The sequence below is a fragment of the Diospyros lotus genome, chromosome 1 (genome assembly GCF_014633365.1).
Source record: "Diospyros lotus cultivar Yz01 chromosome 1, ASM1463336v1, whole genome shotgun sequence".
Taxonomy (NCBI): domain Eukaryota; kingdom Viridiplantae; phylum Streptophyta; class Magnoliopsida; order Ericales; family Ebenaceae; genus Diospyros; species Diospyros lotus.
The window spans coordinates 44,815,928-44,829,111 of record NC_068338.1 but is presented as its reverse complement, the minus strand read 5'-3'; the positions used below and the strand labels follow the sequence as shown (position 1 = coordinate 44,829,111).

The window sequence follows — 13,184 nt, the reverse complement described above, 5'->3', positions numbered from 1 at the left end:
GACTGCAACCACGAGCCTCTTTTGAGGGCAAATTGACTTGCAATTGCAATAGTTGCAGTGATGACCATTGTGGGGGCACCGACGGTTGAGATGGTTGTTGTGGGGAAAGATGGTGAGAATTGTTTGGACGAGTTGATCGCTAAATTTGGTGAGGCAATTTGGGTTCGCTATCAATTTGGTGAGGGGTTTTGGCAATGGCAAACAGTGTTAGACCTATAAAATGGGCTTGCCTCACTAAAAATTTGGCTTGGCTAGGGTTTTGCTGAAAGGTTGGGAGACAACCTAATACGCCCCATGCCTATGCTTAGGCTGGTTAAAAAAGAACCCTTTAAGCATATCAGGTCACGTTTGAGTTGTCAGCTTGTGCATGGCCATTGGCCACTTTGTTAATAACAACTAGCACTCTTACTACCTGAAAAATCATAGACCTTAAAAGCCATCTACACCAATGTCTATATTTTCAGCCATCTATTCCTGTCTAAGACTATTAAATTTGATATGAGTTTCCTGCCAAGTTCTCGTATATACTCCCACCAGCAATTAACTTTGTCCACTAGGTGCTATTGTGCAAGATAAAAAAAACTCAAAAGAAAGAAGAGTGTAAACTTGATAAGCAGCATGGCAAGCAAGGTCTAAGGAGTAAAAGCCAAGGATCAAGGTCAAAACACCACCATTCCATTCTGGTAAAGCATAGCATGCAAGCACAGTTTATACATGCCGGTTACGAAAATACCAAAATTTCAGAACTACCCATAATAACTACCTTCACAATGCTACTAAGCTGCTGTACTCTGAACATTTACAACATAAATACCATCTTCAGCTTGCGCCCCTGAGCAGAATTTCCTTCTGTACTATTGTACCAAGGAAGTCCCGAGTATATATAGGTTCCAAACTGAAAAGAAAAGCTGCCTCTTCGAGCCTTGCCTTGCCAAGGCATTCTGCTTTGCAACTCTATCCTGCATCTTCTTGGGCTGGATTTTACCGGGGAGAGGAAGAAGAAAATGGGAATGGATAGAGTGTCATTCCAGGATATGAAATATGGGTAAATAAGGCTAAAATTTCTCACAAAAAGGGGAGGGAGGGAGAAACTTACTGCTTAAAATAAATCCCTGAAGCAAGCTCTGGGCTCTTTCAGCCTGCTCTGGAGTACCTGAAATCTGGATGACCTTCTCTGTTACATCTGGCATATCTTCAATAAGTTTAACACTGGCTCCCGACAGCTGTCTCAATTCAGACGACAAATCAATATACTAAAAACTTGGTCTCACTTAAATGGGGACAAATTAAAGGAGAAAGAGTGCGGCAGTGAGCAGACAAATTTTAGATTCAAAGAAAGAATATCAGCAATATATTTTAGTTTTACATTTTCTTTCTGATAAGCAGCACTACATTTTACATTTTGCTGACACTATCCAAACAGACCCCTTTCTGTGTGAGGTTTGCAAGAGGATGCCCGTCTTGTGATCCGTCAATTAGTTCAATTTGTTTCTTTTTAAAATTCTTGATGAGTATCAACTTCTTATTGGAATTGCACCGATATTTGTTCTCGGGACTTACCTCACTGATCTGGGCAAGCTTGTTTTTAGATTTTGTTATGAGCTTGGGAACTGCATGCTGCGGTATGGTCACTTCCAATGTACTCCGAGTGACAAGCGGTACAGGAATTCTAGCAGTACAACAAGACACGGTAGGCACATAGAGCAATATGACAAATCAGAATTGAACATACTGAAATGAACAAGAATTGAGCACCTGCTCAACCCGGCTGGTTTATCTTCAGGGTACTCAGTTTCACTCTGCCTCACAGTTCCACTGCCGGGCACTCCAGGGTCCTATAAGACAAGGACAAGGATGTATTCTTAAGATCCAAATATAAGTGTGTATGCAACCAGGAAAGCTAGCGCATCTGGACCAGAAGAAATTATTGCTTTCAGGAAAAAACTTTATTTGGAATGTTCATAGAACCTGAAAATGGCTCCATATCTTGTGGAAACAGTTCTTATAGCCACTTTGTGCTCATCAGATTCCTCAGGAAGATACCCCATGTTCTAGTGGAGTGGACTACAAGAAAAGGAGTACCAATCTACTTACCTTTACTGGTTGCACGTTCTGATAGGTCACAGAAGGAGGATCACTCCCAGCCCCAACATAGCTGTCCCGAGCTGAAGTTGCAGTACTGGATGTAACTGACTCCAGCCCTGACGGATTCCCCACCGGACTGTGTGCATGGAAAGGTGGCGCTGGCATATCCCTTTGAAGGAACTCTTGATACATGTAATTTCGTAACCTTGCTGTCAGTTCAACAAGAGCCTCTCGAGCTGCTTTTATCTCCCCCACAATCTGTAGATGCAAGAACCAAATCCAACTGAGGCCTTTTGTTTATTTGTGTTATTTAGAGTTTTAAGTGCCCTGACATCTATACTAATTTCAATCAACAGACACTCTAAAATGAAAAAACACTATTCCAACATGGAGCCATGGAGGAACTGTACATTAGACAGAAAATAATCATGGCAGCATCAATTTGAGGGTCCACACCTGATCAAAATTCTCTTAAAGTGTTTGCAAGGACATATCATAAGAGAAAAAAAAAATCATTGAAAGTGAAAAGAACAATCATTTTCTACTGGCGATGGAGTTTTCACTTGTCACACTTCAAAAAGCATAGAAAGTGCTAGATATGATAGAACAGGCTTTCCTTTGTAGGGATACACCCAATCATATGGGAAAATCTGATGCTCTGACCCACAAAACAAAATCTCAAGTGTTAATGTAACTCCATGCATCAAACAAGTCTGAGCTCACCATGCATCGTGGCAGGTAGATTTAAAGACAAACCTGTAAAAGCTCATCAGTCCCAGCTACACATACAGGAAGCTCCTCCCTAGGCAGGATCTGTATGTCTACCCCAGTTAGTCTCCTGATGTCAGATATTGGTCCATCCCTTCCCTCTAAACATCCAATGTCATTTGATGGAACAAGTAACCGAGTAGTGATAACATTTTCTTTTTCTGGAACAAGATCAACAATGCAAGTTTGGATGTGCAACAGAGCTTCTTGAGCTGGAAACAGCTCATCATCTGGGCCCTGAGAATGTATAGACCAGAGCAGGTGTTAAACCTTCTAAAAACAGCACAAGAACGGTATCATCTGAGAAGGAAGATAAACAGCCTTGACTACCAGTCTCTTTACTTAAAAGTGATAGGATGTTTCATCCCATTTTGACAAGTTAAAAGTCCAATTTATGAGTTCAAGTAGCTTGAGGGTAGATTAAAAACAATCAGCCATTGTAAGACCAAAAGACTATAAGGACAAACAAGAAGTAGACTACTAGTAACTCATCCATGTTACTTCACAGAAGGTAGGAAAATTCCAAGTACCTCATCAGATGAAATGATAATTATCTGTTCACTGGACCCAGCCACGAGATCAGCAATCTTAATATCCACACCAACTTCATTTTGTAGCAACCCTATAATCCCATCAGGCTCCCCAACAACACTGTCAACCTTTTCAATGGGGCAAAGTATTCGAAATACAAGCACCTCACCAGAAAATGGCCCTGCATAGTCAGCTTCAGCTGACACCTCAGATTCGACCATATAGCCAGATGGGCGTGAAGCATAGCTATTGCTTCTCCCACTGGTCAAACCACCAGAGAATCTTGGCCCAAACATAGCCCCATCTTCAGTCAATCTACGTGATGTATTGTTCATGTGAGGGCTAAAATCATCATCAGGAGGAAATAACCGTTCTGGTGAATGAAGTCTACCATGAAAGTGACTACGATCACGATGCTGGCTCTCCCTCAAGCGTGATGCAATAATTGTTATAGCATTCTTCACAGCACTCACATCACCAACAACCTGTAAGGAAGACAAAATTATCAAAGACGCCACCATTTTTATGTGAATTTAACTTTCCACACTTTGATTAGTTTAAGTAAATTGCCCTTGATGGAAGCCAAAAGAATAGCACAGAATCTGTAGATAATATTATTCTTTACATTAGTTACCAATACATCTAGTAAGAGAACTTAAATGTAATGGCAAGTAAAATACAGCAGGTGTATCCAAAATGAGGCTGGTATTTACATTTTTGTCTTAATAGGTACCATATGTAAACCTTCCTATAGATTAATACACTATTTGATCATTTCATAAAGTTTTAAATTTATATTAGAGATATACATACAATTATCAATCAATGAATGTGACAACACAAAATTAAGAATATTTGTGACAACACTGTTTCATTCCCTGATTAAAATTCATAGAAAGAACCAAGATATCTGAGGCACAACAAGTTATACCATGGCATGTGAATAAAATCTTATATTATAGTTCCAACGAGCCCACAAATGGCACAATGTACGGGAAGAAATATCATGCAAAAGCAAATAGAGGGATGGAGTGATGTTACTTTTCTGGCTCATTACACCTCAAGGACGACTGAAAATTAAGTGAAAGCAAAGTGAAGCTTCCCAAGGTTAATTGCTTATTACAAACCTTCATGGCACTGTCTATTTAGTTTAGAACAGCCCATTGATTTTTTTCCAAATTCCATTCCCAGGCTTCCTCACACACCCTTGGTTGCCTCATCCCATGAGGACCCTTCAATTACAGGGCATTCCGTTAATGCTTTCTTTTAGTCAACTAAATCTGAGTCAACAGAGGGGATGCTAGAAAGGACTCCTTGGTCCAAACTCCACATGCACAAGTTATTCTCAACATTGAAGCCAATCAAAACTTTTCTATTCCTGACAAAAATGGCAATTTAACCCCATCTGCTCTGCCCTGATTGGGGTGGGATCAATGCTCATTACCGGGTTTGTGGTGGGACGATTCCCCGATTAAATTTAATCAAGGATGGGGCTGGGATGATATTTATATACCCACCTGCCTATAAATATATGCAGTTAAATATGTATATATATGTATCCAAGTAACCCAACCCCCAAATCATAACCCAGCCCAATTCCCATTGCCCATAGGCTCATTTTGACTAAAATCCAACCCACCAGTCACATGATTCACCTCACATACTAAAATATCAAATTGGATTCTCTCACGTCACTTCTCAGTTCTCACCCTCAGCATCCCATTGCTCCTCTAGGGCTCAAAGCTTGAAACATTCAAGCTCATTAGCTTTAGGGGTTCTTCATTGAATCTTATCTTTGGTGAAATCGGTGGCTGACTACTTCCATTCTAGGCTTCTCAAGTGTGTTACTATGTTTGTTCATGTGTTATGTGCTCAGAACAGAGGTTAAAAGCTTCCATTTTGGTTTTAAATTTTGGTGGTTGACTTTTGTTAGCCCTATTTTTTTTATGATTTATTCACCTTGTTCATGTTTGCTGTGCGTAAAATGTCAATGTGTACACACCAAGAAGCTTGCTTCTTTCTGTACAGCAAAACAGCTGCTCAGAAGGACTTCTTGCTGTGCAAAGAATACAGCTGCACAGAAAAATTTCTTGCTTTGGAGCAACACAGCTGCACTTTCCTAGTCCCCCAATTATGTAGTGCAATCTACAAGACCCCTCCAGAATAACCTACCACTTAGTTTAGCTGAATGCGTTTAGTATCATATGTTTCTCCACATAGAGGAACCAGTACAGAATTTGAAGATGAAATGATGATATATACCAATCATGGATGAATATTGTGGACTAGATCAATCTCAAAGATGAAACGTGAGAGTGATTTTAGGGTCCATGGTATCTGGGCAATAATGGTAATATCTATTTTGTCTCTTTGTTTTCAAGAAATAAAATAAATAAATATCATATAAAAGAGAATCTACATTCATGGAAATAGAACTTGAGTGTTTTTTGCTACATTTCAAAATGATTCAATGGAAACTTATAATTTTGTTATCCCAAGTAATGTTTCTTTTTTGATTCATAGAAGAATATTAGTCTATCATCATCATCAACAGGGTCTGTGGCAAGGCAACCATAATGTCAATCGACTTCTAAGTGTCACATTGACAATACAAATCCATGCAAAGGAACAATGTGGGAAAATTTTACATAGATGCCCTTCCTAAAACAACCACCCCTGAGGAGGGAATGATGATATAAATTTCTAACACTGTCTTCATATGGAAAAGATTAATGAGATGGTGAATATATATAATTGATATAGTCATGTTCCGTCACATTGAAAATATTGCAATACTAACCTATACAACATGGAAATACACTTAAAATTGCATATCAGTTACAGGAAATTTGTAATGAGACTAATAATTCTTCTTGCTATTACAAATTATATAATACCACAGACATGTTTCTTGAGCTTCATCTTCCAAGTCATGAATGCTAATATGGAAGCAGAGATAACTAAATAAAAAATTCTGTAACGGATCAATTTAATGCATCCTACGGAGAGAGATTCACATCTATAAATTGCAATATCATCTACTCATAAAAAAAAAAATGCAATGTCATAACTGTATCCATGTTCTATTCTAGTCAAATTTTCTCATAACAGTACGTCAAAGATATGCTGTCACGTTTGTTTACCTCATCTACACACCACTAACAACAATGAGAATAAGACTAGTTATGAACCAAAAGCTATCTATTGAATATCTTACCCTTTTAACTTTTGAATTTTGCTTTACTAGTGACCTGCTAAACATTATACTACTGCCGGAACCTCCCACCCCCCTTGCCCTACAAGAAAAAACACTAAGCTGAAAATATTAACAGTAGTAAGCAAAAATAAGAATTCAGGAAACTATGCTTCAGTCAAATCGAGGTAAGGTAGGCCCAAAGCTCAATTCTCTCTCACCAGGAAATCAAACAGAACTCAATGGTCTAGTCTTTCTTCTCTTATTGTTTTATTTGCAATTTTCTTATTTGGTCTTTCAGCTCAAATCCTTGAATATCCAAGGAAAGACTTGGAAGGAAGTTATGCAAGTCTTCAAGCCATAGAGGTCCAGGAACACATTTTGCAATAACCTCCAATCAGATTAAGGTAAAGCTGGTTTAAAAGCTCCATGTCTTAATCAAGAGATGAAATATAATTTGCTTATTTAGTGTTGCAGTTAAAAGCTTTAGACATCCGAGGAAATATTTGAAATTCAAAATGTCCAAAACCTGAACAATTTCCTCTGACATGGCAACACATCGAGGTAGGGTGTGATCCCTTGGCAGAACCCTAATTTGCGTCTTAGTCTCCATCCTCATCTGCTCAATTATCTTCCCTCCCTTCCCAAGCAAACACCCCACGTGCATCCTCGACACCACAAGCCTCGTCGCCACTCGGCTCCCCCCTCCCCGTGGCCCGTAATCATCGTCATCGCCGCCACTGCCACCTCCAAATCCCACATTATACCCATCGCCATCACTCTCAAGTATCCTCTCATGTATCAACAACAACGCCTCCTGAGCCGGCGAGAACGAGGGCATGCGGCCGTCGGGGTCCCGCCGCCTCGTGTCAGAAATCTCGATGATTCGCTCTTCGTCGCCGGGAATCAGCTCGTGCACATTGATCCAAGCCCCAGTATGTTGCCGAATCGCCTTAATTATGCTCCCCGACTTCCCAATCACGCCCCCGGCCTTCATATCATGGCACAGGATCCGGTAACTCGTAGTGACCATCATCGAAGACTCCTGAGCTTTCCGGCCCCCGCCGCTCACGGCGGGGCGGCGGTGGTGAGCAGCAGGAGAGTAGTGGTGGTTGTTGCCGTACCGCTGTTTGGTCCGCGGCGGTAGGGCTTCGGAATCATAGTCCTGGTCATAGTAGTACCTCTTAGATCTTGACCTCTCCATCACTTTCCTAGGGCTTCTTCGAGAATGTGCCTTAGATATTCAATCGTAAGCATTAATGCGCTGATAAATTGATAATGCTCGATGCTAGGGTTTCAGTGGAGTAGTCGTCTCTGTCCTCCGTTTTTCTGATTGTTTCTCGGGAAATTTCGAGGAAGAGTTGAATTCAAGTTCAAAGTCGAAGCAGTAGCGACGGAGGAACGTGAGATCACTGGTGGGAAAGTTGAGCTCGTGCAGCGTACGGTAACCACTTAGCTCAGCCCCTCTCTCTCTCTCTCTCTCTCCCCTCTATCGTATTCGTGCCTATTGGGGGATTTACCGTGAATAAATGATTGATTCATTGTTGTCGCTGATACGACGTCGTTTGCAACATCTCTCCCTCTGCAAACCTTTCCCTGTTTGGACGTAGTTGTAAGATGCGTCCAGCTTTAACTCTTTCCAGTGAATATGACCAAAGAATCAGAAATTTCATTTCGTATCATAATCCTTGCATAAACAAAAGTTCTGTATAAGAATATTTTATTACATGGCGACTATTTTGAATTTTATTTATTATTTATATTTATAAAGAAATATCTTTCATATTTTCGGAAATAAATATATTGAATCATCCATGCTAATCATGCTCATCAATATTATATTTATCAAGTTATAGAATTTGTCATCAGTATAATATAACATTGATATCGATATCAAATATTATTTTAAATATATCAATACATACAAATTAATAATATATTATTAGTATATATGAATTTAAAAATATATAATTTATGAGAGACAACAAAAATTATTAATCTAATAAAATTAAACTACTGATACAGTGACACATATTTGATCTTTAACGAGAGAACAATGAGTTAAGAGATAACTATAAATTCTATCGTAATAATAATAATAGATAACTTATTTTGTTACGTTATTTTTATATTTTTTGAATTCATAATAAAGAAAAGTTTTCAATGACAAATTTAGGTTGTAAATGAATGGAATGGGGAATGAAAGGGTAATGGGTGGGCAAAATCCTTATTATTAATTTAATCCTTTTCTTCTCCCTCACCCCTTTTCGGCTTCCCCTTTCTCTACATACTGTTGGATTATCATTATTTGGGCTATTATTGGACCCATCGCACCACTATTTTTCTTTCTGGTTAGAAACATTGATGGGCTTTTAACACTATCATTGGTTTAGCTAGACATGCATTCCAACATTGATTTTCCACGACTTGTCGTAAAAAATAATTATAAAGGTTTTGGGAACGACCAACTTGTTTGCCATTTTCTTATTTTTTTATGTTTGATTATTGAATTAGAAAAATTAATAATGAAGATTTTTAAAGATATTTTAAAATTACAAAAAAGTCTCGTAATTTAAATTATAAGAAGTTTAAGATAATTTATTCAAGTATAAAATTAAAAAGAACCATAAAGTTCGATGTTATAAAAATAAAACTAAACACAAAATTTTGTATACTATTAAAAAAATACTAACTAAACAATTACCAAAAACTACCTTTGTCAAAACTTTTTTTTTATTAAATAATACAATAAAACTACGGCACAACATACAAGCCACCACAAAACTGAATGTTGAACTGACCCCATTTGACCAAACCGTGGGATCCAATCACTTGAGTCGAGCGGGTTGATCCGACCCAACTTAACTCCGAACAGGAAAGCGTCGATCCACAATGGCATTTCCGTAGTAGTTTGCAATTCCTTGGGCTATTCTACGCGAACGAGTATGAAGCTATTCGGGTGAAGCTAGATGGATGCAGAGGATAAGCTCGGAGCTTGAAATGAACACGGCCATGGCTATATCATCTGCTGCCTTCGGCAGCTGGTCGCCTTTGACGCAACCCGTAACTTCTCTATCTATTGAACGCTTTGTTTGGTTCGTGAGAAAATTGTTGACAAAAGAAACTGAAATATCGGTCTCGAAATCAGCCAAATCTCAATTTCTTGATTATTTTTAGTACCAATTGAAAATGACTGGTTTCAGATTTTAAAGCATATTTGAAGTATTCCCTACTTTGACGCAGAGGATTGAGGTGAAATCAGGGAATCCATTGCGCTTGAGCTTCTCTATCAGGTCACAGGTGACAAATTTTGAATTTTCTTTTCTATTTTTATTATTCTTAGATGCACAAAACTTCTCGAAATTATACCTTTTTTTTCTTTTTTCTTTTTTGCCTTTTGAATTACTCAGGATGCGTCGAACTCGCGAAATGACGCTCGAGGTGGTCGGCGAGTTTGGAGGCGGAGAAAATTGGTACGAAAGAAATCTAATTGTTTAATTTGCTGTTTCTGATTGTAGCAAAGTGATGATGATTTTGAACGTTATCATTTCATGAACGAGAAGTTATCATCTGCTTTCATTATGTTGTATTTTACTTTGAAAACTTAACCTGGCATTCACCAAGTCTAAGCACGCTGTGTATAATTTAATTATCAAGTTTAGTGCCATATATATCTTCACTTGGTGAAGTGGCACTTGAGAGAACCTCACTTACCATCTGGTGAATCTGTGAATTAAGTTCAAAAGATGCATATGGTTAGTCAATCATTTTGTGCATCTTAGCAATTTAAATGGTTATAAAGTTGGAAAGGTGCCCAGGGTCTATTTGAGCTCATCTGACACGCACCGTTTCTATGTGTGCATCCACTGTCCTGACCTAAAAAGAGGGTATCACCTATGCATGGGGCTCCCCGGTTTGTGAGGGTCAAGAGAAGCTTGTTTTTGTTTGCAGCCTTGCAGCCCCTGCCCTTAATTTACAAAGAGGGTGTTTTTACAACTCAAACCTGCGAGGCTTTGACCTTTCAGTTACAAATGAGCAAACATTAGCATTGCTACCAAGGCTCACCCTTATCTGAAGTCTTGACTTAAATGGAGAAAATCTGCTGTCAGACAAGCTCATTTATTATTAAAAAGATTGATGTTTAGGTTGGAATCCAAACAGAAAAACTGAGAAGTGAATTAGTTGTACTATAATGAAGGTAGCAAGGGTACCACTCATGTATAGAAAGGAGATGAGAACAAAAACCTATGCTCGATCTAAAAAATTCCTACTACTGATTGGAATTTGTTATCGTAATCAGGTGACAACGTGCTTCCAAAAAGAAACTGTATTGAGATTTGAGAAATATAATGTGGTTTGAATTATTTATTGCATAATACTGAGGCATTTTTAGCTCAAGAATGACCAGCTAAATGAATCTTAGTCAGAGAATAAGGGAAACATTAGTGAGCATGTTCATCCCTTTGGTTAGCGTGCTCTATTTATGAGTGTTACTATAGAGCTAGCACTTCAAATAGAAGCTATTTACTTCTTTTGTTGACTTCAATCTTACATCAGAAAAACAAAAAGAGTCAGTAAAACATTTGCAGAAGCTATTTACCTATTAAGTAGTAGACTGAGATACTTTATTGTTCTTGTGCATAGTTGTTGGATGCAGGGGACATCTGGATAGTTGTCTTGATACAACTTAACTACATATTGAGAGTCTAGACACAGTATCGTCTGGGTATTCATGGTAGAACCGTTGTCAAACCTACTGGACATCTACAGACAATATGAGATGTTGATACTTGTGCCTGTTACTTTGCAGTTGACCCCAATAACAATGGCATTATACTGCATTCATGACAATATGGTGTCTTGCTGACTTTGGTTCTTGTATAACAATTGAGTCATTGACATAAACATTGTGTATAAAATGTGATGCAAGGATGGAGGGCAAGCCTTGGTAGGAACTGTAAAGCTGTTTGTTTGTGACTAGAAGGTCTTGGGTTTGAATTATGAAACCCTGTATGCAAAGTAAGTGTAAGATGGTGTATAGAAATGACCCTCCCTCAACTTTTGCAAAGTGAGCAGCCTTGTGCACTAGGACGCCACTTATGTGATACTAGGATACTGGAAATATCTTATTGTTCTTGTCATTTAAATTGCTTATTAATCCTCTGATTCTAGTCGATGCATATTGGCAGACTGGGTACACATATATTGGGGTTCACGAAAGTGTAGGACCATGAAATTGGATTACAAGTGACAAGTGGCATAAATTCATTTTAAATCTTTCAAATTTTTTAGGAATTTTGATAAATAATTTCTGACGTATATTTAATAATCGTCTTCATACACTTTCTAGAAAATTACATTTGCAACTTGGAATGCCTGAGCAACATGTTTATTTTTCAGACAATGCTCTGGAATTAGGATTAAATGGTGAATTCATATCCTCTATTGACTTGTTTGAATGCTTTTGCATTTTTGGATTTGGAAAAGAAGAAATAAAGAGAACTTCTCAAGTTCATGCTAGGAAATTTTCTGTTTCAGACAAAGAGGGATGACACGTTGCAGTACAAATTGGATAGAATTCCTTTCCTTGAGGAGCAGGTGAGAAAAATAAGAGAAGGGGGAAAGCTTTTGACGATGGACATTGAGAGATTGTTGCTGTCGGAGGATAACCGGTTTGATTTTGTGAATGAGGTTGCTGCGGAGGCCAAGCAGTACGTTGAGAATAATCGCGACGAGTATGGCGCAAAGAAAGCGATCCTTCATGTCCTAAGTAATCGGATGAATGATGCTGGAGTTTATCGGCCTGAGGCATACATGGAATCTGACCCTTTCAAGCCAGGTCCCGCATATCTCCGTGAAGAACTTTGAAGATGTGTAAAATTTGTATCAGCTGGGGATAGAACTCTGTCACTCTCCACAAGTATTTTTGTTCCAGTCTTGATTTTTGAATTTGTCATTCTCCATTCCATAGGAGTAGCTATGACTCATCAGAACTTCGATGATAGCTTATTATAGTTTCAGTCCATTCTACATGGCGACGATGAAGTCTCCAGTATATGGTTGAGGCGGTCTATGGCCCACCTCTATACCCGGCGGTTGAAGTGATGGTTGTCGATGCACTGACTGTGCTCCCAAGTTAAAATTGATGCATGAGATGAAATGCACGCAATCATGTCCGTTCATCATGTTTACAACTTGAGCCGAAAATCTAAGTAAATTTTCGAACTACCTAAGAATTATGTATTTTTCATCTGAATTACATAAAATAAAAAATGATTTTCAATAATAACTTTTATCATGCCATGCTAAACTAATGATAGTTTGATTGACAAGGTGAGCAGAACTTAAAGAAAATGATAATATTAGTAACAACACAACTTAAAAAGTACTTTTTTTTATTTCTGTTAGGATAAAGTTATTGGCATACATAATAATTTATAATCCATGTGTTGGCAGACAAATGCATGAAAATTTATGTATGATCTCACTACTCTTCTTCAAGATATTTAAACGACTATAATATATATGTATATATATATATAAATGAGATCAGTTTCAAAAGAATTTAAACTTTATTCACAAAAGATATAGATATTATTGAAACCAC

General features: G+C 38.2%; 2 protein-coding genes across 2 annotated transcripts; one reads left to right on the top strand and one right to left on the bottom strand.

Annotated features, from left to right (window-relative positions):
- Window positions 1-653: 653 nt before the first annotated feature.
- On the bottom strand, window positions 654-8,076 carry LOC127789045 (RNA-binding KH domain-containing protein RCF3). The gene is made up of 8 exons (XM_052317800.1): window positions 7,107-8,076; window positions 3,384-3,869; window positions 2,842-3,090; window positions 2,095-2,343; window positions 1,756-1,835; window positions 1,561-1,669; window positions 1,097-1,223; window positions 654-974 (listed from the first exon to the last, which is right to left on the bottom strand). Exons 1-8 carry the CDS (start codon window positions 7,779-7,781, stop codon window positions 955-957), a joined length of 1,995 nt encoding a protein of 664 aa, XP_052173760.1. The 5' UTR covers window positions 7,782-8,076; the 3' UTR covers window positions 654-954.
- A 1,411-nt stretch (window positions 8,077-9,487) lies between these two features.
- On the top strand, window positions 9,488-12,609 carry LOC127795905 (protein PLASTID TRANSCRIPTIONALLY ACTIVE 7). Its single transcript, XM_052327884.1, has 4 exons — window positions 9,488-9,640; window positions 9,821-9,877; window positions 9,988-10,050; window positions 12,116-12,609. Exons 1-4 carry the CDS (start codon window positions 9,551-9,553, stop codon window positions 12,443-12,445), a joined length of 540 nt encoding a protein of 179 aa, XP_052183844.1. The 5' UTR covers window positions 9,488-9,550; the 3' UTR covers window positions 12,446-12,609.
- Window positions 12,610-13,184: the final 575 nt, after the last annotated feature.

Bases quoted from the DNA above. Each gene is read 5' to 3' on its own strand.
- LOC127795905 (XM_052327884.1), top strand. From the start codon at position 9,551: ATGCAGAGGATAAGCTCGGAGCTTGAAATGAACACGGCCATGGCTATA. The intron at 9,641-9,820 runs GTAACTTCTCTA...ACTTTGACGCAG, and splicing joins GGTCGCCTTTGACGCAACCC to AGGATTGAGGTGAAATCAGG. The intron at 10,051-12,115 runs GTACGAAAGAAA...TTTCTGTTTCAG, and splicing joins TTTGGAGGCGGAGAAAATTG to ACAAAGAGGGATGACACGTT.
- LOC127789045 (XM_052317800.1), bottom strand. From the start codon at position 7,781: ATGGAGAGGTCAAGATCTAAGAGGTACTACTATGACCAGGACTATGAT. The intron at 3,870-7,106 runs GTTTTGGACATT...TCTTCCTTACAG, and splicing joins TGTCAGAGGAAATTGTTCAG to GTTGTTGGTGATGTGAGTGC. The intron at 1,670-1,755 runs GTGCTCAATTCT...TTGTACTGCTAG, and splicing joins AAACCAGCCGGGTTGAGCAG to AATTCCTGTACCGCTTGTCA.